At 42.5% G+C, this 25,183-nt stretch overlaps 1 protein-coding gene across 3 annotated transcripts in view; it reads left to right on the top strand.

Annotated features, from left to right (window-relative positions):
• DOCK8 (dedicator of cytokinesis 8) overlaps positions 1 to 25,183 on the top strand; it is a 719,019-nt gene that overhangs the window by 289,548 nt on the left and 404,288 nt on the right. For all 3 annotated transcript variants that reach the window (XM_086961229.1, XM_086961230.1, XM_086961231.1), the window contains one exon: positions 2,898 to 3,057. In XM_086961229.1, the coding sequence (XP_086817355.1) occupies positions 2,898 to 3,057 (160 nt within the window). The remainder of the gene's footprint in view (positions 1 to 2,897; positions 3,058 to 25,183) is intronic.

Here is a 25,183-nt window from a genome sequence, read left to right as displayed (position 1 = left end):
GGGTTTGTTTAGAAATAAATACATATATATTTTCAATATATATCTTGTGTGGTGTCCTTTCATTTGGTATTAAAGGGATTTCATATGGTAAAACAGCTGGCTTCACATGCCCTCTTGAGTTTAGCCTAAGACTGCTTTGTCCATGCTACCCCTAGGATAGCTGGTCTATAAGGTTGACTTTACAACCATCACCATAAGGGTTGTTTGGACTGGTGCAAGGTGTTCACTAGAATAGTGAACATCATATACCAGGCCAACTTCTCATACACACACTCAAAGATCGTTTTGGCCTCAATGGCTCAGGCCTTAAATGGTTCACCTCCTTCTTCCAACACAGAACTCAGCAAATTAAAATTCTTGACTGCCTTTCCAAACCTCTTCCCTCTCTATTCAACCTCTTCATGGAACCCCTCACCCTCATCCTTAAACAAGCAGGAATCAATTACCACCTATGCGCTGATGACACCCAACTTTACTATAAAATTCAATCCCACTCAGATGTCCTTCACCTCAATGATACCCTGTGTAAAATTCAATCCTGGTTCCACTTCAACCACCTCAAACTCAATCCAAAAAAGACCGAAATCATTCTTTTCTCCCCGAAGAACAACTCGCTCCCCATTCTATCCTGGATCTCTGACCTTACTGCACTCAACTGCTTGCTCACTATATCCAACTCGGTTAAATCACTCGTTTTTAACATTGACCTGAAGCTTTCTCTTATACCCCACATAAAAAACTCACCCAAAAGTGCTCTCTACACTCTCCATCACTTAAAGAAAATAAAACCCTTCATTCCAGCTGATGACTTTAAATTAGTCGTCCAATCACTGGTCCTGTCAAAAATCGACTATGGGAACGCCATCGTCACTGGAACTCCTAAAGCTCACCTCGCCCCCATCAAATCGGTCCTTAACCTAGCCGCTAGGCTCATTAGCGACCTTGAACGATTTGACCATATATCCCCGCCCTTAAAGCCCTCAAGTGGCTGCCCATTGAAGGAAGAACCTCATACAAGACAGCATGCATTACGCATAAAACCCTCCATCAAAGCTGCCCGCAGTACCTCGCAGATAAACTTAACATAGCCGGTAGCTCTAGATCACTGAGAAGCTCTAACACCCTCGCCCTGGTAACTCCTCTATTAAACAAGAAATCCACACAATCTTGCTCCTTTTCAGGAAATGCACCGAACATCTGGAACGCCCTCCCGAAAGATCTCCGTTGCAATCACTCTTACGCCAGCTTCAAAAAAGACCTCAAAGCTCTCCTGCTGAACAAACATTGGGGTCCTTAAATCCGCCCCTTGGAGATCATCCCACTCTAGCCTCCTATTGCCCCCTTCCCCTCTTTCATCTTCCCTCTCCCAACAATTCCTCCCTCTAGTCCTCCCTATAGGACACGCCACTCCACCAGCGGATTGAATAATCTCCCCCCCTCCTCAACATAACCTTCTACTTTACTCCTACCCTTCCCCCCTCCTCCCCATGCTTTCCCACCAAGATAAGCTTATTGTTCTCAGGCCCAGCTGGCAGCCCCCCTCCCCATTTATGTACTTTTTAAATATTACGATGTGAATTCCAGAGCTGTTTTTGACCCTCCTGTTCGGGTTACTATTTATTTTGTTCTACATCATTGTTAACCGGAGCATATCCAATTAATCCTATCTATGCATTGTTGTATTGACGTTTGCCTTAATTATCCCCCTCCCTTCCTCCCCCCCCCCCACTTTATGCCACCTCCACCCCCTACTCCCTCCTTTGTTACTGTTTAGACTGTGCAATATATTTAATAAGCTTCTACCGTTTGTATTGTTGTTGAAGACTACCTCATTGCTATTTTGTTTTTGACATATTGCAGCTTGTACCCCTGTAAAGCATTCTGATACCCCCGGGTCCAGCTAGCGCTATATAAAACATGTTAAATAAATAAATAAATAAATAATGCCATTTCATTAGTACTAGGTTTCAAATATAGTAAATTGTTTTACATGTATAGTTCATATTAAATATGTTTCATATTTTTTTAAAGAATTATAAATTGTAATCTTTTTCCTATACTTTCCCATAAGAACATTTCCACGTATATGCAAAGATTTACTAATAGTAAGTTTTTGCTCTTAAATCCTTTTGTAGGAGGCTTCGCTGAGAGGTGGAGACTTGCAAGTCTACACCAAGGTGTAAATATTCACACAGAAATAGTGATTAGCAAAAAAGTGTATATGAAAACCTACATTCAATAGTAGATTTACTCGTGAGTACATTTACATGTGTAAATTTACATATGTGAATAAGCTCCTGTGCTTTCATTCACCCACTCTTCGGTATTCCTCCCATCACTAGATTCTGTTATAATAACCCCGTCCAACCTGAATCCCGAAAGTATTCCAATGTTGTAGTTTCTACTACTGTATGTAAAGCACAGTAGCAGCAAAAAAATAAAAAAATCATACATGGGTGGCATACAATGTTTTTGTCATGTTTAAGAATCACTTTGACTTAAATGTTTCTGATAATTCACATGTTCTGCAGACAAATGCTGATTCCTCGCATTTATAACTAAACAAACGGGCATCTCTGGGGTCTCTCTTGGTATCCATGCCACTATCGTCACTTTATGCCGTGTAACAAAGCTTTTATGACGTAGGAGTCTACGCGACATGTCTCAATACACACTTCAGATGCCTGGGAGACTCGAGTACTTCCCGCCATTGAGAGCAGCAGATAAAAGCATCTAGCGTTTCCTGCAATCAACTAGTGTAAATAATCCATCTCAGCACTGTTATGAAAATGATGGTGAAAGCAGGGACGCTTTATTTTGTGTGTGTCAATGGTGATTCTCAAATATGTAACCAATCACAGGGACCTGAAATATTGTTTGTTGTGTGTTTTTTTCAGAGTAAGGATAAAGTTGAAAAACTGAAATCTCAAGCCGAGTCATACTGCCAGCGTTTGGGGAAATACCGCATGCCTTTTGCCTGGGCCCACGTAAGCCTCGCCAGTGTCTTTAATGTGTCAACACTTGAACGAGAAGCTGGAGAAGGTGAAAGTTTGAATGGTAAATTTGTGATACTTAAAAACATTCATGACCCAACGTATTTATTATAAAGTATACTGTGTTTCATAATTTAAACGTCATCTGACTATGTCTACCCTTACACTGCCCTTTTAACCAGGTAAGAAAGAAACCTTGACCTCAACCTGCACCATAAATAAACAAGCATTGGCAATGCCAATAGGTCTGGCTTTAAAGGAATGTTGTATGGTATTCTTAAGCATTACAAGTAAATAGCATGGTAATGGACATGTATTTGTGTGGAAGTAAATCACTGTACAATAATATTGGTGTAAGTTAAAAGGTCAAGTGACAGTTGCACTGCCAAGCCATGTAGATTAATGACTGTCCCCCTTCCATCTGTGCTGGTGCCAGAGAAAAGCAACATACATTATCTACTCATTTAAGAAGCTTTAAAAGCATTACAATGTTGTAGTATTGGTAGTAATGCATCCAACGTCTCTCGCAATATGCATTAGAACCACACCATTGTATACCTTTGAATGTGGCTCACACATGGAGTGGTCGCTGGTTGGGCTTCGAATGGCATCATGTCAGTTGCCTTTCGATCACCGGACCAGGAGGATGCTCCATGCTGTGGATGGAGTAAAAGTAGCAAGGAGCTCTGCATCTTTTGTGAAACTGGTGTTCTTCCACTTATTTCTTCTGGTGGCAAAGATGGGATGCGAACCCAACAAACCATGCATGCATTACCTGCCATCTCTACAGAGAAAATCAGTGATTACAGATCCTGGCCCGACGGAAGTGGATAGCCATCATCAGTTGATCAAGCAACTCTTACAGGTCTGCAAGCTCTCTACTTTTGGGCAGAGCACAACAGGGGGTATGTATCTTTTCTTGATATTTCGGCGGAACTAGACTCATGTGCGCGATCTTTAACTCTGCATCTCCGAGCTTGGTGTCAAACCCCTCCATACCCCCCAGACCAATGCGTTGACATCACCACGCAACGCACCAGTTATCTCAGATCGGCCTTACCTCATCGCGAACTACCTGGTCGGCATTGAAGGCCGGCGTGTTGCTAGCCCGCATTTCAGCAACATGCACGCCTTAATTCTTTGAGGGCTATTTTTAGACACAGCACATAACCTCCTACAAGGAATAAACTTTAAAATAAAAATAAGATTTTACAAATTCTGACTTTACAGATTACACAACCACCTCCATTCTTGAGCAAACCAGGTAGACCAGCAATTATTTGGTCAGAGTGGTATAGACTCTTTGAAAATCATCTGGTGGCCATCAATGCTGTCGGTTACAATTCTGCACGAAAATTTGCCTTGCTATTCGGGAGCTTGGGCCAAGCAGCACAAAGAATTTTCGACAGCATTGCACCCATTCTTCCCCCACAGTCTTGTTCTGGTGATAGCCATTGGAATGTCTATCTGGAGGCAGTCGTACGTCGTAAGAAACAGTTTTCTGACAAACCGAATATTATGCTGGAACGTCATAATTTCTACAAAAGGAAATAAATGAGAAGGTGGAAGAATATATTTTGGCTGTCAGGGTTTTAGCAACCACATGCGGCTTTGGTCCTTTAGCAGATGAATATATTACGGACCTGTTTGTGTAAACTGCACGTCACGCAAAATCAAAGAAAGAATCCTTGGTTGCAAGAATCCTCCGCTGACTGAAGTGATTGACTTGCGTTGAGTATTGAATGTTCTGCAATATCTAGCAAGGTCATGCATGGCGACACCAAACCAAGAGTTAATGTGGTGTCTTCTCCTGACCTAGATCAAGAGAATTCTTTATGTGCCGTCAGTGTGAAAGGTAAACCTCTGCGATTACCTGAGAGGAGACAGTCAGCTTTCTGCTACAGATGTGGTTCAAAGAACCACATTGGTCATTTTGCAGGTTGCCCGACTATCAACAAAATTTGTATCCTATGTAAGAAAATAGGTCATTTTCAGGGCGTATGTAGAACCATAAAGAAACCTGTAAATGTTGGCTGCATTGAAACCGATATGGAGGCATGTACAAATTCACTCAGCAATGTAATTTTAACCCTACATTGTGTGGGAGATTCGGGACCTATAAAGGGCCCTTTGTGTTTGGCTTCGATAGATATAATTTCCCTCCAAGTAATGGCCGACTCCGGCTCTCAAATTACTATTTTAAGGGACACCACTTTCAATGATTTTTGGAAAAACAAGGTTAAGTAGTTACAATCTGATGTTAACCCAAAAGCTTTCGGAGAGAAGGACATCAACATGATTGGGTATTTCTTGGGAGTTGTGCAATGTTTAGGAAGAGAAAATGAAACCAAGGTTTATGTGGCCGAAAAAGGGAAGAACATTTTCGGGTGGAGAGATTTAGCACGCATGGGTCTGTATTTAGTGCCGGGGGATGAAAATCCAATCAAAGTGGGAGAATTCCCTGTGTACCAAGTGGAATGTGTTGAGCCAGAAGTTACTGGTTGTATATTGAAAGACATATTTTCAGAATTCAAACCTGTATTTAGCTAGCAGGTTGGTCTAGTCAAAGGAATGGAACACCACATAAGATTAGTACCTGATGCTCAGCCTGTGTCACATAAGGTACATTTTGTTTCCATGAGTGTCAGGCAGGAACTGAAACATACTTTACAAGATGTATGTGCACAGGGCATCATTAAAACCACAGATTCTTCTCAGTGGGTGGCTCCCATTATGGTAGCACGCACGCGAGATCAGACTTTGCTCGTACTTGCGCGCTCTTAATAAAAACAAACTTGTGGATTGCCACCCACTAACCAGAATCCATGAATTGCTGGAAAACCTAGGAGGCTCAAAGTGGTTATCTTTGATCGATCTAAGATCAGCTTACCACCAAGTGGCTTTGTCGGCCGAGTCACAAGACCTGACCACATTTGTGACTAGTTTCGGGGCATACAAATTTTTGCGCCTACCTTTCGGCCTCGCATCAGCTGGTAGCGTGTTCCAAAAACTTATGGACACGTTATTTCAAGATATTAAAGGAGTACAAGTGTATTTGGATGATATCCTGATCTATGCTAAATCTTTTGAGGAACATAACACCATTTTAAGACATGTATTATCTATCCTGAGATCCAGAGAAATGACAGTAAGGGCAGGCAAGTGTAAATTTGCCGTACAAGAGATGGAGTACTTAGGCCACACAGTGTCATGTCATGGAATTAAGCCTAAATGTTCTGTGGTGAGGGCTATTAACGAGACAAAAGCACCCACGGACAAAGATGCATTATGTTCATTATTATCGGTCTGGCCAAATATTATGCCTGATTCGTACCTTATTACGCACAAGCAGTAGAACCTTTACGGGTATTACTCAGGAAAGGTCAAAGTTTTATATGGTCAGAGGAGTTGGATGTAGCATTCGGAAAAGTAAAGAAATTGATTGTATCCGCTCAAGCATTGCATGCATACAGAGATGATTGTATTTCCCTTATAACTGTGGATGCCAGTGTTTACGGGCTTGGTGCAGTACTGAGTCAGAGAGTGGATGGTCAGGAACACACCATGGCCTTCGCATCCAGATCACTTAAACAATTTGAACAGCAATACATCAGAATTGAGCATGAAGCTTTAGCATGCATGTGGGCCTTTCACAAGTTTAAAATGTATGTTTGGGGACGAAATCTTGAGTTGTACACGGATCATATACCTTTGGTTTATATCATCAATAAGATCAACAACAACATGTCGGCCAGACTCATGAAGCTGGTTTCGAAGCTCCAAGAATATCATTTTACCGTTAAACATATCCAGGGGGGAGAAACTTCTCCGCTGACTGTTTATCCAGGATGCTGATGGACAAGGATGACGAGGAAGATTCATTGGTTGAGGACATTGAGTGTGTTGCCGTTGTGGACGCTGTCCACGAGTATGATTCTGTGTTGTCTGAGGATGGATGGAAGATGGCCTGTGAGGGTGATCTGGTTTTACGTGAGGTGATGGATTACACGACCCACAGCTGGCCTGACCCAAGATGTTTGACTAGTGATTTGACAATTTCTGCCCAGGTGTCTGATAAACTGTTTGTTGAAAAAGGCATAGTACGTTGGGGGGACAGATTTGTACCACCCACTGATTTACGCACCGTTATCATTAACAAGGAACACCTTGAGCATCTCGGATCTACCAAAATTGCAATGAAAATAAAACAGCATTACTGGTGGCCCTCGTTGGATAATCAGGTTTAAAATGTGATTGACAATTACCCCGAATGTCTTCTTTCCGATAAACATTGGCGGACATTAAACACACCCTTACACCCTACAGAGTTCCCTATTGCACCATGGGAAAGAGTAGGTCTAGATTTTTCTGGACTGTACTCTGTACTCAACCACAAAATGAAATACGTCAATTAAGAAGTTGATTATTTTTCAAAATGGATGTATTACAATTTTGTAGACTCACCAAATACTGAAACTACCATTACATTTTTAAATAAGGTATTTTTGCTGGAAGAGACCCCACAAGTTATTGTTACGGACAATGGTACACATTTTGTTTCAGAGAAATTGTGCAAATTTATGAGTAAGTCTGATATAAAACACTTAAAGGTCGCTTTGTACTCTAATGGCTTGGTGGAAAGAGGGAACACCGTTGTGAAAGAAGGGATCCAGACAGCATTAGCATCTGGCTTGGATGTGGGGGAGTTCATTGAACAAAAAGTATGGAATTATAATACGTCCCCTCACTGCACGTCTGGTGTATCTCCTTTTACCTTGTTGAGAGGCAGGGAGGATTGAGATTCACGGTGGCGGCAAAATCACCTTCAATGAAATGTCTGACAGGGTGTCCGCTAAACAGACACTCATGAAGGAAAATTTTGACAAAAAATGTCATCTTAGTTGTGAGGATGTTTCAGCCGGAGATTGGGTTCTCATTACGAGGCCAGTAAAAGAAAAGATGGGAGAGCAAAAATGTTTCATGCCGAAACAGGTAACTAAGGTCAGCAAGGGAGCTGAGTTTGTGAGGAATAAGGGTTGGTGGAGCAAAAGACAATTGGTAAAAGTGTCCCCTGAGCAAGCTGTGAACATGCATCATAGTGGAAAAAGTAGTGAAGATGATCTCGATTTAGGACATTGGTTACAATCGGAGGGTTCCCCTGTCCATTCTACCCTTCCACAAGATGTTGACCCGGCCCAAGTCAACACTAGTACGTACCACGGTAGTTCATCCAGGGGCCGTGTTATTAGGGCACCAAAAAGGTTTGAGGATTTCATTAGATATTAAGATTGTAATGTTCCAAATTTGTTTTGTTCAGAAAATTTATTTTTCAGTTTATACCTCACCATTGTGATATGACATTTCCTTGTTTCTTTTCTCAAAGGGGAAGGTGTTGTAGTATTGGCAATAATGCATCCCGAGGCTTGCTCGAGATGCTTTAGAACCACATCATTGTATACCTTTAAATGTGACTCGCGCATTGAGTGGTCGCTGGTTGGGGTTCGAATGGCATCATGTCAGTTACCGTTCGATCAACGGACCAGGAGGACGCTCCATGCTGTGGGTGGAGTAAAAGTACAATAAACTCTGCATCTTTGGTGAAACCGGTGTTCTGTATCTTATGTCAAATGTTAAGTTATGCCCCAGAAAGTTCATCCTTAGGCAGCTAAATGAATAACCTAAAAGATCACAGCTGCATGCAGGGCCAGGATTTCTTTGAGGTAGCACACCACATCTGCCCAATCAAAACATGTACTCCTGACTCCCAACATGTTGGTGAAGTCAAAGTACCTCTCTAGTGATGTCCACATAATTGTCTGGTGATAGCTGCGCTATCAAGCCAGACCACGAAAAAGGAGCATGTAAGACAGGGTGTGGTAAAAATTGGGAGGTGTGTCAACTAAAATCCTGTACTGCTCATACTGTGCCACCTCCCGGGAATTTTAGTGTCTCGCTTTGAGCTTTTTTTTTATTGTATCCAGATAAATAATATAACAACTCATATATGCCTAAAACAAGAAAGAACTATTGGTTTTGCCAATGGTTGTTAACTATTTAAGATAAATGCATAACAACGATTTTTTGATAAATAATTGATATTGAAAATGTTTCAATTCTGAAAATATGAGACTGTGAATTAAACCTCAATAAGGGGTCCTGATTTTCAGATTGTCTCAATCACGTGCTTTCTTACCTTGACACCATTTTCCTCTGTAATCTATGTTAGGCCTTTACACCCTTTTCCTCTCCACAATCATCCACTTGCATATTATACACCTCATCTCTTTCCTCTTCAGAACCCTATTTTTACTCTCTGCTTGTACTTCCTTTCATCCCCGTCACTCCCCCCCAGACAACATTCCTGCTCACCTGAAAGCAGAGCATTTCTGTTGTACCTTTTCAATATTTGAACAGCTGTGTTCCTCCTTCACACACATAGACATAGAACCGCAACTGCACACATGACCGTTGCTTTATGATCTCTGCAGAGAGACCAAGGATTGGATTCTGATCACCTTTTTGACCCCACTGATAGGCACTGTGAGAAACTCAACGCCTCCTGCCTCCTCCCCAGAGCTCTCTATCGTCGCCCTTTAGAACAAGCATTGGAAATGCAATAGGTCTCGCAATAGGAAAGTTTGTGTTTTTTGTGTTGAAAATTTTTGTTTATTATTTGCTAAAAATAAAACTCTTATTTAATATATTTGAAATGGCAATATTTTTATTTTTTGCACATGTGGCATGTATAGCATTAGTAAAGCTACAATATATATTTCCCCCCTGTCTTACATGTGTTGCCTTCACAAATTTTAAAGTGTTAACATGATTTGAAGTGAAAACATTTAACATATTATTTTGACATTTGTAATAAAGTTTGAAACATTGGTAGTATATATTTGAATTATTATTATTATTTTTTTTTGGACAGATTGATGATGTTGTTGCTCTGAGTGATGTTGTTTTGTGTCCAAGTGATGCTGTGGTGTTTGAAATATGCTGTTGTTGCGCATAGTGATGTGTGGTGCCCCTGAGTGATGCTGTGGTGGTGCTGAGTGATGCTATGTTGTTGCACTAGTTAGAGTGAGTTTGCTAGATAGATATAGGTGGTATATTAGATAGACAGAGGGTGATAGAGGGTGGACGTTAGAGGGAGAGCGATAGAGGGAGGGTGATAGAGTGAGGGCGATTGAGTGAGGGAGGGTGATAGAGTGATGGATGTTGTTAGAGTGATGTTGTTCGACAGATTGTTTGAGGGCGATAGAGTGAGACAGGGCAATATAGTGAGGGAGGGTGTTAGAGTGATGGAAGGGCGATAGAGTGTTTGAGGATGGTAGAGTGATGTAGGGTGGTAGAGTGATGAAGATCGATTGAGTGATGGAGGGCGATAGAGTGAGGGAGGGCGATCGAGTGAGTCATTGAGATTGAGTGATTGATGTTGGTAGAGTGAGTGAGAGTTGTAGAGTGAGAGAGGGCGTTATAGTGAGTGATTGCGTTAGAGTTAGTGAGGGTGTTAGAGTGACTGTGCTAGAATGAGGGGGATAGAGTGATTGTTGTTGAGTGAGGGTGGTTTATTGTGGGTTGTTGAGTGAGGGCGGTCGAGTGTTAGTGTGAGGTTGGTAGAGTTGTTGATTGAGTGTGTGAGAGTGAGGGTGTTGTAGTGTTAGGGTGAGGGTGGTAGAGTGGTAGAGTGAGGGTGATAGAGAGATACTAGTAGATTGGTAGAGTGCGGGTGGTAGAGTGCTAGATTGAGGGTGGCATAGTGGTAGAGTGTTAGAGTGAGGATGGTAGAGTGAAGGGCGTGAGGGTGGTAGAGTGAGTGCGTTAGAGTGGTAGAGTGTTAGTATTAGAGTGATTGCGTGAGGGTGGTAGAGATGTATAGTGTGTGTTGTAGAGTGATTGCGTGAGGGAGGTAGAGTGTTAAAGTGAGTTTGGTAGAGTGTGGGAGGTAGAGTGAGTGTAGTATATTGAGGGCGTAAGGGAGGTTGATTTATAGCGTGAGGGTTGTAGAGTGTGAGTGTTAGAGTTATGGTGGTAGAGTGAGGGTGATAGAGTGTTATAGGAAGAGCTGTTGAGTTGTAGAGTGATGTTAAATACAGTGAGGGTGTGAGGGCAATTGAGTGAATTGAGGTAGAGTGAGGGCGGGCAAGCGGAAGAGTGAGTGTGGTTGAGTGGTAGATTGATGTCTGTACAGTGAGGGTGGTATAGTAGAAGAATGAGTTTGTTTGAGTTCTAGTAAGTTTTTTGTTTTTTTTTCTGACTGATGTTGTGGTCATGTTGAGTGGTGTTGTGGTGTATCTTTTTTTTGTATTGTAAATGTTGTGATTGATATAGTTGTCGTTTTGTTGATTGTTTCAGGTGTTTAGCGTTTTCCATTTTTTTTTTTTGTGGTATGGTACTGAATGATGTTGTGTTGGTGCTGAGTGTTGCTGGTGTTGCGCTAAGTAATGCTGGTATGTTGCAGATTGATGCTGGGCTGGTGCTGAGTGTTGCTGTGGTGTTGTACAGTGATGTTGGTGTTTAGTTAAATGATGCATGTTTTTGCTGAGTCTTTTTGTGTTGTAACTGAGTGTTGGTGTCATTGTGCTGACTTATGTGTTTTTGATGGGGAGTAATGCTTGATTATTTGTGAGTGATGCTGTCCTGTTGCTGACATGTTGATGTGTTGGTGCTGAGTGTTGTTTCAGTTTTGCATAGTTGAGTTGTTGTGTTATTGTGATGGTGTGTATTAATGGTTTTGTATATATGTTTGTTATGTAGTGTATTATATGTTGTGGCGTTATGCTTTGTATTTGATGTTTTATAGTAATTGTCAGATGTGATGTGTGAGTGTTAGTGTGTTGCATGTATGTTTTTTATTCTAACATGTCCTTGTATGTATTTATTTTTAAGTATGTGTTTTAATGTTTTGTGTTTTAACGTTGTGTAGAAACTTTTATTGAAATAGAAATGGCGGACGCTATGTGTTTCCTTTACGTGATTTACGTTAAGTGTTTAGCGTTCTAGTCTTTTTGTGTATTCTGAATGTGTTTGATGTATGACATAATCCTTAGCCAATCACAGCTCTAAGTTTGGTGACGTAGCGTTGCATTTGACGTGCGTTAATTGGGAAATCCCCAGATGTTCGGGAACTTTCGTGGGGGAAAGGCGTGTTGTTGTTCCTGTCTTCTTCCGGCGTCGTTTGACAGGTAAGTTTTTTTTTAATACTATTTAATGTATTATGTGAATGTATTATTGATTATGTAGAGATTTATTTTATTAATTTGTACTGTTTAATATTAGTTTTAGACTTTTGTGTATCGCGACTTTTTTACGTTATCATATGTACTTAGTATATTGTTAAATATGTATTGAACTTTCTAAATTGTGAATGTGAAATGTTTTAATGTAATTTTATGTAATGTATAGCAATGTATTGATTTTAAGGTATAGTCAATGTGTGTATTGTATGCAGTTATTGAATTTGTGTACTTTTTTTGTTTTTGCAAATAGTATTTTCCTTTGTTTCAGAGTTGTTAATTATTAATAATGTAATGTATTAAAGTATTGTCATGCTTCTATAGAATTGGTATGTATTTAGTAGGTGTTGGGTTATTATTTCAGGTATCGTATGTACAGTATTGGTCTTGTATTTTTAATAACATGAGTGTATTACTTCCGTCCCTTTTTCCAAGTGTATTTTTTTGGTGTAAATTGATTTGTTTTTTTGGCGTATGTACAGGAATGGTCTTTTAATTATAATTTACAAGAGTTTTTTATTTGTTAGTAAGATCTTATTGTGTAGGTGATATTTTTGGCGTGTTATTTAGTCCATCATTACATGAATACATTGTTTTGTTTATTATTTATTTAAATGTGGTGTAATCCTATTATTCTAGTGCTTGTAAATTGGCCCTTATTTTGTGTTAATATGTAATGTTGGAGATATTACTTATTTCAGAATTGTTTTATTTCAGTATAAATTTTATTTGTTTTTTCCTCTACTGTTTGAAATGTTATTTTTTCTGTAAATTTTGTCGTTTTCGCTGAGAGATGGTGAAGTGTTGTTGAGTGTTGCTGTGTTGCCTATGAGTGATGTTGGAGTGGTGCGTAGTGATGTTGGTGTTTTTTTGTCTGATGCTTTGGTGTTGCTGAGTGGTGCTGTGTTGGTTTAGAGTGGTTGTAAGTGATGGTGATGCTGCTCTCATTAATGCTGGTGTGTACTACAGTGAAGCTGGTGTTGGGTGTAGTGATTATGATGTTGCGATGATTGATGCAGTGTTGGATTTGATTGTTGCCGGTGTGTTGGCTACTATTTACCTTGTTGTGTTAACTTATGTTGTGTTGTTTTGTGAGTAATGCTGTGGTGTTGCGTGGTGGTGCAGAGTGCTGGTGTGGTGTTGTTTATTATTTTTTGGGTGGTGGTGAGTGGTGCAGAATGTGTATATTGTGCTGAGTGATGTTCTGTTCTTGGTGTGTGTAGCTGTTGTGATGTTTATTATTGGTGTGTTACACATATGTTGAGAGGTAACGTATACTATGCTGTTGTAAGTTTCAAATGCAGTACATAAATTAACAGTAGATGGCAAGAGTGATTATTTTGTAAGAGAGATGTTGTAGTGTTAAAAATGGCAATATTGTTTTTTCTTATAATGTACACGTTGGAGTGTGTATTGGATAAAAATCGAAATAAAAGCATTTTGAACACTACGCCATCTGTCTTTGAGATTTCTCACTTTTGTCATCTTTTTTTAATTTATGTACAATCTTTGAATCTTAAATCTGCATTGTACACGTTGCCTCTACACATATGTGTGTGTATGTTTTTTGTAATTGTTTTTATTGAAGTGTATGATATTATTTCTATTTTTATGTATTCTGCGTATGTATTGTTTGTGTTCGAAACATTTTGGACGCTATGTTTTCCTTTTACGTTTGTGACGTTTTTGTGGTTAGCGTTCTAGTTTTTTTCCGTAACTTTCAATCTGATTAGGGCGTGACGTAATTTCTAGCCAATGGCAGCGCTACGTTTAGTGACGTAGCATTGCGTTTGACGTGCGGCAGCAGGTAATTTCCAGATCTTCGTTATTCTTTGCGTGGGAAAGGCGTGTTGTTCTTCCGGTCTTGTTGCAGCGTCGTTTGACAGGTAATTGTAACTTTTAAATGTAACTTTTAAATGTATTTATTACATTTCTTGAATGTGTTATTGATAGTTATTGATAGTCTTTATATTTAATGTAAATTTATTATCAGTTTCTTAATGCTTGGTTACGTTATGAAGTAGCGACATGTTTATTTTTCGGGTACGTATGTATTATTTGATTTATTTTGTATAGATTGGATGTGCTATATATAAAAGTATCAATGTATATAAATTGTTTACTAACTTTTGTTTGTGACGTAATTTTTCGGCAAAGAGATCGTTCGGTTTAGTGACGTAGCGTTGTGTTCGATGTGCGTTTACGTGTAATTATCGCGATGTTTGCGAATATTTGCGAGTGAACGGTGTTTAGTTTTTACGTAGTTGTAGATGTAAATATTCCATTTATTGTACTTTAATTCTTTATGGATTATTGATTCTGATGTTTTCCATACGTGTGTGTATTGAGACTGTATTTTCTTTCGCCTATGTTCTTAGGTTATAGTATGTGTACTTAGTGTCTTGATGTTTATATTTTCTTGATATTAAATGTGCAATGTTTAAATTTACACCTTATGAGTATTTTGCAAATATTTTTAGTATTGTTTGGGATGTACCTCTGATCAATGGTGTCACTCTTCGATTTTGCTTATGTACTGATTTTTTTTTATTTGCATCTTTGTTAAATATTTTCTGTTATGTATTAAAGCGTTTTTGAGGAAATATATTGTAATGTACTTTTGGAATCTAATGTATTTAATTGATTAGATGTATCAAAGTAGCTTTGCATTAATATAAAGCAATGTATTTATTCTATGCGATGTTTTCCCTACATGTCTTGATAGTTTCGACATTAATGTGAATGAAAATGTGTTTATTGTACTGTATTTATTTATTCACAGTGTCTTTCTTAATTTCTTATTTCCGAATGTTTATTTAATAATTTATTTTCAGTAACAGTATATGTTTTCTAGGTATTATATGTTGGTTTTTGTTATTGCAGTGGTGTTGCAGATTTTTTTTTGTAGGGTTATTCTGCCAGTGCAGCACAACAGCACAACTTCGATACTGTAATGTTGCAGAGTGATGGTGTGTTGTTGTTTAGTGATAATGTGGTGTTGTTTAGTGATAATGTTGTGCTGATGAGTGGTGCTGTGTTGGTTCAGAGTGCTGCAGTTGTGGTGCTGAGTGTTGCTATGGTGATGCTGAGTGATGCTGTGCTGTTGTACTCTGGTACTGTGGTGGTGTACTTAGCCCCACTACAGCAAGGGAGTGTGAGTAATTTAGTGTGAGTAAGTTAGTGTGAGTAAAGGAGTGTGAGTAAGGGAGTGTGAGTAAGGGAGTGTGAGTAAGGGAGTGTGAGTAAGGTAGTGTGAGTAAGGGAGTTTGAGTAAGGGAGTTTGAGTAAGGGAGCGTGAGTAAGGGAGTGTGAGTAATGGAATGTGAGTAAGGGATTGTGTGTTAGGGAGTGTGAGTAAGCGAGTGTGAGTAAAGGAGTGTGAGTAAGGGATTGTGTGAGTAAGGGATTGTGTGAGTAAGGGATTGTGAGTAAGGGAGTGTGAGTAAGGGAGTGTGAGGAAGTTAGTGTGAGGAAGTTAGTGTGAGTAAAGCAGTGTGAGTAAGGGATTGTGTGTTAGGGAGTGTGAGTAAGGGAGTGTGAGTAAGGGAGTGTGAGTAAGCGAGTGTGAGTAAGGTAGTGTGAGTAAAGAAGTGTGAGTAAGAGAGTGTGAGTAAGTGATTGTGTGTTAGGGAGTGTGAGTAAGGGAGTGTGTAAGGGAGCGTGAGTAAGCGAGTGTGAGTAAAGGAGCGTGAGTAAGCGAGTGTGAGTAAAGGAGTGTGAGTAAGGGATTGCGTGAGTAAGGGATTGTGAGTAAGGGATTGTGTGAGTAAGGGATTGTGAGTAAGGGAGTGTGAGTAATTTGGTGTGAGTAAGTTAGTGTGAGTAAAGGATTGTGTGTTAGGGATTGTGTGTTAGGGAGTGTGAGTAAGGGAGTGTGAGTAAGGGAGTGTGAGTAAGGGAGTGTGAGTAAGGTAGTGTGAGTAAAGAAGTGTGAGTAAGAGAGTGTAAGTGAGTGTGTGTTAGGGAGTGTGAGTAAGGGAGTGTGTAAAGGAGCGTTAGTAAGCGAGTGTGAGTAAAGGAGCGTCAGTAAGCGAGTGTGAGTAAAGGAGCGTGAGTAAGCGAGTGTGAGTAAAGGAGTGTGAGTAAGGGATTGTGTGAGTAAGGGATTGTGTGAGTAAGGGATTGTGAGTAAGGGAGTGTGAGTAATTTAGTGTGAGTAAGTTAGTGTGAGTAAAGGAGTGTGAGTAAGGGATTGTGTGTTAGGGAGTGTGAGTAAGGGAGTGTGAGTAAGGGAGTGTGAGTAAGGGAGTGTGAGTAAGGGAGTGTGAGTAAGGTAGTGTGAGTAAAGAAGTGTGAGTAAGAGAGTGTAAGTGAGTGTGTGTTAGGGAGTGTGAGTAAGGGAGTGTGTAAGGAAGCATGAGCAAGCGAGTGTGAGTAAAGGAGCATCAGTAAGCGAGTGTGAGTAAAGGAGCGTGAGTAAAGGAGCGTGAGTAAGCGAGTGTGAGTAAGCGAGTGTGAGTAAAGGAGTGTGAGTAAGGGATTGTGTGAGTAAGGGATTGTGTGAGTAAGGGATTGTGAGTAAGGGATTGTGTGAGTAAGGGATTGTGAGTAAGGGAGTGTGAGTAAGGGAGTGTGAGTAAGGGAGTGTGAGTAAGGGAGCGTGAGTAAGGGAGCATGAGTAAGGGATTGTGTGTTAGGTAGTGTGAGATAGGGAGTGTGAGTAAGGGAGTGTGAGTAAGGGAGTGTGAATAATGGAGCGTGAGTAATGGAGCGTGAGTAAGGGAGTGTGAGTAAGGGATTGTGTGTTAGGGAGTGTGAGTAAGGGAGTGTGAGTAAGGGAGTGTGAGTAAGGAAGTGTGAGTAATGGAGCATGAGTAAGGGATTGTGAGTAAGGGATTGTGTGAGTAAGGGATTGTGAGTAAGGGAGTGTGAGTAATTTGGTGTGAGTAAGTTAGTGAGTAAAGGATTGTGTGTTAGGGATTGTGTGTTAGGGAGTGTGAGTAAGGGAGTGTGAGTAAGGGAGTGTGAGTAAGGGAGTGTGAGTAAGGTAGTGTGAGTAAAGAAGTGTGAGTAAGAGAGTGTAAGTGAGTGTGTGTTAGGGAGTGTGAGTAAGGGAGTGTGTAAAGGAGCGTTAGTAAGCGAGTGTGAGTAAAGGAGCGTCAGTAAGCGAGTGTGAGTAAAGGAGCGTGAGTAAGCGAGTGTGAGTAAAGGAGTGTGAGTAAGGGATTGTGTGAGTAAGGGATTGTGTGAGTAAGGGATTGTGAGTAAGGGAGTGTGAGTAATTTAGTGTGAGTAAGTTAGTGTGAGTAAAGGAGTGTGAGTAAGGGATTGTGTGTTAGGGAGTGTGAGTAAGGGAGTGTGAGTAAGGGAGTGTGAGTAAGGGAGTGTGAGTAAGGTAGTGTGAGTAAAGAAGTGTGAGTAAGAGAGTGTAAGTGAGTGTGTGTTAGGGAGTGTGAGTAAGGGAGTGTGTAAGGGAGCGTGAGCAAGCGAGTGTGAGTAAAGGAGCATCAGTAAGCGAGTGTGAGTAAAGGAGCGTGAGTAAAGGAGCGTGAGTAAGCGAGTGTGAGTAAGCGAGTGTGAGTAAAGGAGTGTGAGTAAGGGATTGTGTGAGTAAGGGATTGTGTGAGTAAGGGATTGTGTGAGTAAGGGATTGTGAGTAAGGGATTGTGTGAGTAAGGGATTGTGAGTAAGGGAGTGTGAGTAAGGGAGTGTGAGTAAGGGAGTGTGAGTAAGGGAGCGTGAGTAAGGGAGCATGAGTAAGGGATTGTGTGTTAGGTAGTGTGAGATAGGGAGTGTGAGTAAGGGAGTGTGAGTAAGGGAGTGTGAATAATGGAGCGTGAGTAATGGAGCGTGAGTAAGGGAGTGTGAGTAAGGGATTGTGTGTTAGGGAGTGTGAGTAAGGGAGTGTGAGTAAGGGAGTGTGAGTAAGGGAGTGTGAGTAATGGAGCGTGAGTAAGGGAGTGGGAGTAAGGGAGTGTGAGTAAGGGATTGTGTGTTAGGGAGTGTGAGTAAGGGAGCCCCACTACAGCACCATTGCAACACTAGCATCACTCAGCACAACACTAGCATTACTTACCAACATATCTAGCATCACTCACCGCCACCAGAGCAACTTTAATCAACACAGTAGCATCACTTACTAACACCATAGGATCATTTAGCATCACCACAGCAATATTCTGTACTACAACAGGAACACTTATCAACACAACACCATCACTACAGGATCATTTAGCAGCAGAGCAGCATCACTCAGCAGCACAACAGCACAACTTCGCATTGTTTTGTTGCACATACTTTTGTAGTGGTGCTGTTTGACGCGGTTGTGCTGTTTGTTACTGTGATTGTAGAATTTTATATTGTGTTGGTGCATAGTGTTAATGTGTTGGTGCTGAGTGCTAATGTGGTGGTGCAGACTAATGTTGTAGTGGTGTGTGGTGGTGCTTGTGATGCTGGTGTTGTGTTGAGGGATGCTGTTCTGTTGAAAATTGTTGGTTTGTTAGTTCTCTGTTGGTACTGAGTGGTGTTGTATTGGTGCAGAGTGTTGTTTGTGGTGTTGCAGAGTGATGTTGTGGTGTTGAGTGATACTGGAATGGTTCAGAGTGATGGTGTGTTGGTGCTTAGTAATAATGTGGTGTTTAGTGATAATGTTGTGTTGATGAGTGTTGCTGTGTTGGTGCTGAGTCCTGCTGTTGTGTTGCTGAGTGGTGCTATGTTGATGGTGAGTGATGCTGTTCTTTTGTACCTTGTGACTGTGGTGGTGTACTTTGCCCCACCATAGCATAAGTGCAACAACACCATTACTCAGCACAACACTAGCATTAGTCAGCAACATATGTAGCATCACTCACCGCCACCAGAGCAACTCTCATCAACACACTGACATCACTCACTAACACTATAGGATCACGTAGCATCACCATAGCATCATTCAGCACCACAACAGGAACACTTTGCACCACAACACCATCACTGAATATCACTACAGCATTAGTTAGCAGCAGAGCAGCATCACAATAGTACAACTTAGCATTGTTTTCTTGCACTTATTTTTGTAGTGGTGCATGTTTGAATCAGTCGTGCTGTTTGTTACTGCGATTGTTCATACTTTAGTTGTGTTGGTGCAAAGTGTAAATGTGTTGGTGCTGAGTGATAATGTGGTGGTGCAGAGAAATGTTGTTGTGGTGTGTGTTGGTGCTTGTTGATGTTGGTGTTGTGTTGAGTGATGGCTGTGTGTCGATCATTGTTGGTGTGGTACTGAGTGGGGTTGTATTGGTGCAGAGTGCACAAAGTAAACACCCAATGAAAGTATAGTCTGTGTGAGGGAGGGGGTGGTATGAGCGAGAGGGCAGCGTGCAGAAAGAGCCAATGGGAGAGAGGCTGCTAGAGAGAAGGAGTTGGGTGGCTGTGGGATGCATGATAGCGTGCTGGAGAGAAAGGTGGAGTGATCACCGCGAGGCGCGCGAGTCATTTGAAAAGAGCGTGGACTAAGTGGAGAGCCAATGGGAGAGAGACTGTGGAATGAATGTGGTGGCTGTAGGATGCATGTGGTGGCTGTAGGATGCATGTTGACGTGCTGGAGTGCAAGGGGGGGTGATCAGCGCGAGGCGCGCGAGTCATCTGAAACGAGCGTGGACTAAGTGGAGAGTGAATGGGAGAGAGGCTGTGGAATGAGTGTGGTGGCTGTAGGATGCATGATGACGTGCTGGAATGCAAGGAGGGGTGAACAGCGTGAGGCGCGCGAGTCAGCTGAAAAGAGCGTGCTGTAAGTGGAGAGCCAATGGGAGACAGGCTGTGGAATGAGTGTGGTGCCTGTGTGATGCGTGATAGCGTGTTGGAGAGCAAGGGGGTGTGATCAGCTTGAGGCGCGTAAAAAAATGCAAGGGGGTTTGATCAAAGTGAAGCGTGAGCTGGACAGGGAGAGGGTGGGAGGACTTTAAGTGGAGAGCCAATGAGTGGTGGCTGTGTGATGCGTGAGGCGTGCGAGTCAGCTGAAAAGAGCGTGCCCTAAGTGGAGAGCCAATGGGACACAGGCTGTAGAATGAGTGTGGTGCCTGTGTGATGCGTGATAGCGTGCTGGAGAGCAAGGGGGTGTGATCAGCTTGAGGCGCGAGATAGAAAGGCAAAGGGTGGGAGGACTTTAAATGGCAAGCCAATGAAAGAATGTTGTGAAAGGGGGTGTGATCAAAGTGAAGCGCGAGCTAGACAGGGAGAGGGTGGGAGGACTTTAAGTGGAGAGCCAATGAAACAGCTTGAAAAAAGTGCATGTGGCGAGAATGCGTGTACTTGTGTTGACGTGCACTGCATCAAATCGCAACTTGGTTAAACTCTGGTTAAGCCCCTATATCTCTCGCCAGCTCGAATGCGCAAGCGCATCGGCAGGCGAGACCTAAAAACCCGGAAGTGACTCTGTTCAAAGAATGCACCTTGCAAGAGTAATATACTACATGAAAAAATACACTACATCAACACAATATCCTGGAAAAAGCAAAAGCTCTTAGGGAATGTAAGATTGAGTAAATGTGAAATAGAAACAGGAACTAAATTCCAGTCATTGTTCAGAAGTCGATCAGTGTTTTTGCCTGTAAAGTAAGGACATAAATGTAGGGCCCAAAATCATTTTTAATTACTGCTGGTTCTGAGATCCACAGGGACCCGGGCCCACTGAAAGCCCTGACACCACAGTTTTCAAGCTGGGACTGGAGTAAATTGGACAATTTAACAAACATATATTTCAGAACGTTTGCATACATTTGTTAAACTCCACAGCCTCTGACTCCGCTTGTTATTTAGTCCATGCAAAAGTATTAGGAGGAATGGCAGTATTAGTAGTGAGATCGTAAAGCGGTGGAGGATGGGCCATGGCAAAGAATGAACTTCAGGTTTGTTTTTACCATGAAATGTGTATTATTGCTTTGCAGTTTAAGGACTTTAACCACTTTCTCTGTGTCTCTGCCAAAATCATCATGGGAGCATGCACGAATGGTCAATCATAGCCTAGTGTCGCACTGTGCTGCGATCATCCTCACCTTTTAGGATGCTACTTTTCATTAAAAGTCCCAAACTTTCACCTCATTAATATCAAAAGAGTGCTAATCGACTTGTAACTAATTGCAGAAGATAATGAAGTCTGAGAGGGAGACCTGCAGGAGACAGCAGAGCTCGCTTCCAGGGTTAACAGTCATGAGGTGCCTACATACCAGGGGTGCCTACATACCAGGGGTCATGGCCGGGCACAGGGCCATGACCCCTGGTAGTTTTCCTTCAAATTCTGCCTCGCCTGATGTACTCCGATACTCAGCTGCAGATCTTAGGACTCTAAACGTCCCCGCCTGTGAGGCTGCGCATACCTGGGTGGTTTTGGATAGTCGGTTCAGAGCTTGCTCTTGTTGCAACTACCAACTCAATAGTCCTGAACCCCTGCCCACCCAATCCGGCCATGAAACCAAGAGCTTTCAGGCGGGCTTAATCAATGCCAGATCACTGGTGTGCCACACGGCGGAGGTCTTTGACCTATTAGCAGAAAATTATTTTGATCTGCTCTTTGTTACTGAGACCTGGATGACCGACTCTTGCGCGCCAGTAGTTGAGTTGGCTATTCCCCGTGGTTTTAGGATCTGCCGTGCAGACCGCCAACTGGGAAGAGGTGGAGGGGTTGCTGTGATATATCGGGATCACTGGACCCTCACCTGTGAACACCTGGATGAGCGGGTGGAGGCAGAACTTCTCCACTTTTGCTTGGAGCTCACTCCGCATTTTACCCTAGGTGGCACGCTAATTTACCGTCCCCCAGGCTATGTTGGAAACTTTATTGGAACCCTGGAGGAGGTCATCGTGCCACGAGCTCTACGGTTTCCCCGCTTCCTTCTGCTGGGCGATTTTAACATTCATGAGGATGTTGGGAATACCACTGCAGCTACTCGTCTCAGTGAGACTTTTAGTATGGCTCACCTCACTCAATGGGTGGACGCTCCTACGCATGTGGGAGGTCATGTCCTTGATTTGGTTTGCTCTAACTTTGACATCAGTATGTCCCCCCCCTTGCCTATGCTGTGGTCCGACCATTGTTTGATTAAGTTCGCTTGGCAGTTAGATAAGGACCTGAGAAAAACTCCTTCTTTGGTACATAGGCCACGAATTAATCTGGTATCATTATCTGAGTCTCTTTCTCGCACCCGTCCGGGTCCGACGACGGACACGGAAGCGGCGGTTGATGCTTTCAATCTTTGGATTGCGAATGGCTCCGCTGCCTCCACTAATGTGGGAGGTATCCGTCGGATGCGATCAAGACCCTCTCAACCGTGGTTCACGCATGCTCTGCGGGAACAGAAGTTGGTCTGTAAGAAACTAGAGAGAGCCTGGAGATATGCCTATCTGCCAGCCGATAAGAAGACTTTACGGGCAGCACAAAAGGAATATTATGCTGCGATTAAGGCAGCTAAAAGCAGATATTATTCGGACAGAATCGAGAAGGCGGATAACAACAGTAAAGAGATCTTCTCGATTGTCCAAAATTTTTTATCTCCTTGCGCCGCCCAATCCTTGCTCCCTTCTTCTGCACCATGGTGTGAAGAACTGTCCTGTTACTTTACGGACAAAATTAAAAAAATCCAACTGGACCTGGAAGTGGCTCAAAAGTCCTTTGCGACCTCATCTGTCTTTTCATTATCTGATAGTCGATGTCTAGAGGCTCAGTTTGCTGCCTTCCGGCCGGCATCGGAATCTGACATACGGCAAATCCTGGTGGCTTTAAAGTCCGGATCTCCCTCGGACCCTTGTGCTGCCAGGGTTCTGGGAGGGATAGTAGATATCATTGCTCAAGAGGTGGCTCAGATCGTCAACCTCTTCCTTTCCACTGCCTCGATCCCGAGAAGCTGGAAGGAGGCAAAACTGCTCCCGCTGCTAAAAAAGGCTGGTCTAGATCCATCAATACCATCGAGCTATCGGCCTATCTCACTGCTGCCAGCTCTGGCGAAGGTGTGTGAGAAGGTGGCTTTCAAACAGCTGGATAGCTTCATCGAGTCCTCTCACGCCCTACACCCTGCTCAGTCGGGGTTCAGGGCGGCCTACAGTACTGAGACGGCACTGGTTGAGGTTTCTGAGGCAGTTCGGGAGTGCTTGGACGGGGGCGGCAGAGCGGTCCTGATTTTATTGGACCTCTCTGCTGCCTTCGATACGGTGCCCCATGCCTTGCTTATTGCAAGACTGGGAGCCGTTGCATTTCAGGGCTGGTCCTCGACTGGCTTTCATCGTTTTTGAGCGATAGAACTCAGCAGGTTTGGATGCCCCCTCTTCGGCCCCAAAGAGACTGACAACTGGAGTTCCGCAGGGGTCTACGTTGAGCCCTTTATTGTTTAACGTTTATATGACCCCCCTACTCTACCTGGCGGAACAGCTGGGAGCCAAAATAATGGCCTATGCTGACGACACACAGCTACTTTTTACTTGGCCTAAGGGTGTGTTGGATCCATCAGCAATCCAGCTCTGTTTGTCAGAAGTCTTTCGGTGGCTTGCACAAGTCCAGCTTAAGTGCAACGAAGACAAGTCTGAGGTTCTGTTTTTTGGCACCTTCCCTGTCAACTTCAAGGACCAGATTTGGCCCTCAGACCTACCCTGCCCTAGTGCGATGGGAGGCCCAGCTAAGAACTTGGGGGTTTGGTTCGGCCAGGACCTGAAGTTTTCGGATCATGTAAAAAAACTAACTGGCATCTGCTTTGGTACTTTGCAAACCCTGAGAAGATTTTTCCCTCTCCTCCCCAGGGCTGCTAAGGAAACTGTTCTTCGAGCCCTGATTCTGTCTCGGCTCGATTATGCTAACGCCTTATTTAGCGGCCTGCCGGGGTATATGATCCATCGCCTTCAGGTGATACAAAATGCTGCAGTACGTCTGCTTTTCTCGCTCCCCAGGAGGACGAGCGTGCGGAGCCACTTACGTAGCCTGCATTGGCTCCCGGTACCACACCGAATTCTGTTTAAAATTCTTGTGTTGGCATTTAGAGCAGCTCATGGTCAGGGACCGATGTATTTGCAGAAACGATTCTCATTCTATATTCCCAATCGTGCCCTGCGATCGGCCAACCAATGCCAACTGGTTGTTCCCAAATATAGATATGCTCGACTAGGAGGCCAATCTATCTCAATAAAGGCAGCTTAAGCTTGGAATGCCCTCCCCCTATACCTTAGAGCCTCTCCAACCATTACTGTTTTCAAGAAAGATCTTAAGACCCACCTTTTTAACGCCCCACTATAACAGACTTGCTCCTGATCTATCACTCAAGAGGTTAAACTACTCACCGCGCCAGGATACCCCGTGGTAATAGAGCGCGCTATAAAAGTTTTAAAATAAATAAATAAATAAATAAAAAATAAATTGCTACCCTTGTCCCAAAAAGGATGAGAGGTCACAATGCTGCAAACAGTGGCACACTGTGAATTTCCCATATTGTGGTGCATGTAGTGGTCTGTGAGGCCACTCTCCGCTCTTTCCGATGTCCCCAGCCTGAACAAGTATATGCCGTCTACCCCGGCAGACACTAACCTTCCAATGCTTTGTGACCACAAAAGCAGTCACAATGCATTTGTGCATACCCCTACAAATTGCAACGGGGAAGGAGCATCCCTTGGCCACTTCCTTTCCCTTGCAAATTTCCCAATGAACAGCAATGTGTGCATTACATTTATAATAACGTTTAAAAATTGCAAAGCTTTTCTATGAATTGTGAATTTGGAATATACATTTGCAAAGTCAGCTCCACTGACTTTGCAAGTGCAAAGTGTTTTGTGTATGAGGTCCCACCAACATAAAGTCAGAAGTCAAAATTCTGGCAATAGGCCCTTCAGGTTTATGTTCTATTGCAGAAACTGCTGCTTCTAGCTTTGCAAATTTATCATGAAGATGCTCATGAGACTATTATTGTCGGTTACTCTTCAAGCAACTCATATTTCTTTGGTGGATATTGCTCCTTTCTTCACTATGGAGACGCCATCAAGTAAGTCATGTGGTGTGAAGGAATC

The sequence above is a fragment of the Lissotriton vulgaris genome, chromosome 3_1 (genome assembly GCF_964263255.1).
Source record: "Lissotriton vulgaris chromosome 3_1, aLisVul1.2, whole genome shotgun sequence".
In the NCBI taxonomy this organism is placed as follows: Eukaryota; Metazoa; Chordata; class Amphibia; order Caudata; family Salamandridae; genus Lissotriton; species Lissotriton vulgaris.
This window is presented reverse-complemented; position numbering and strand designations above follow the sequence as displayed.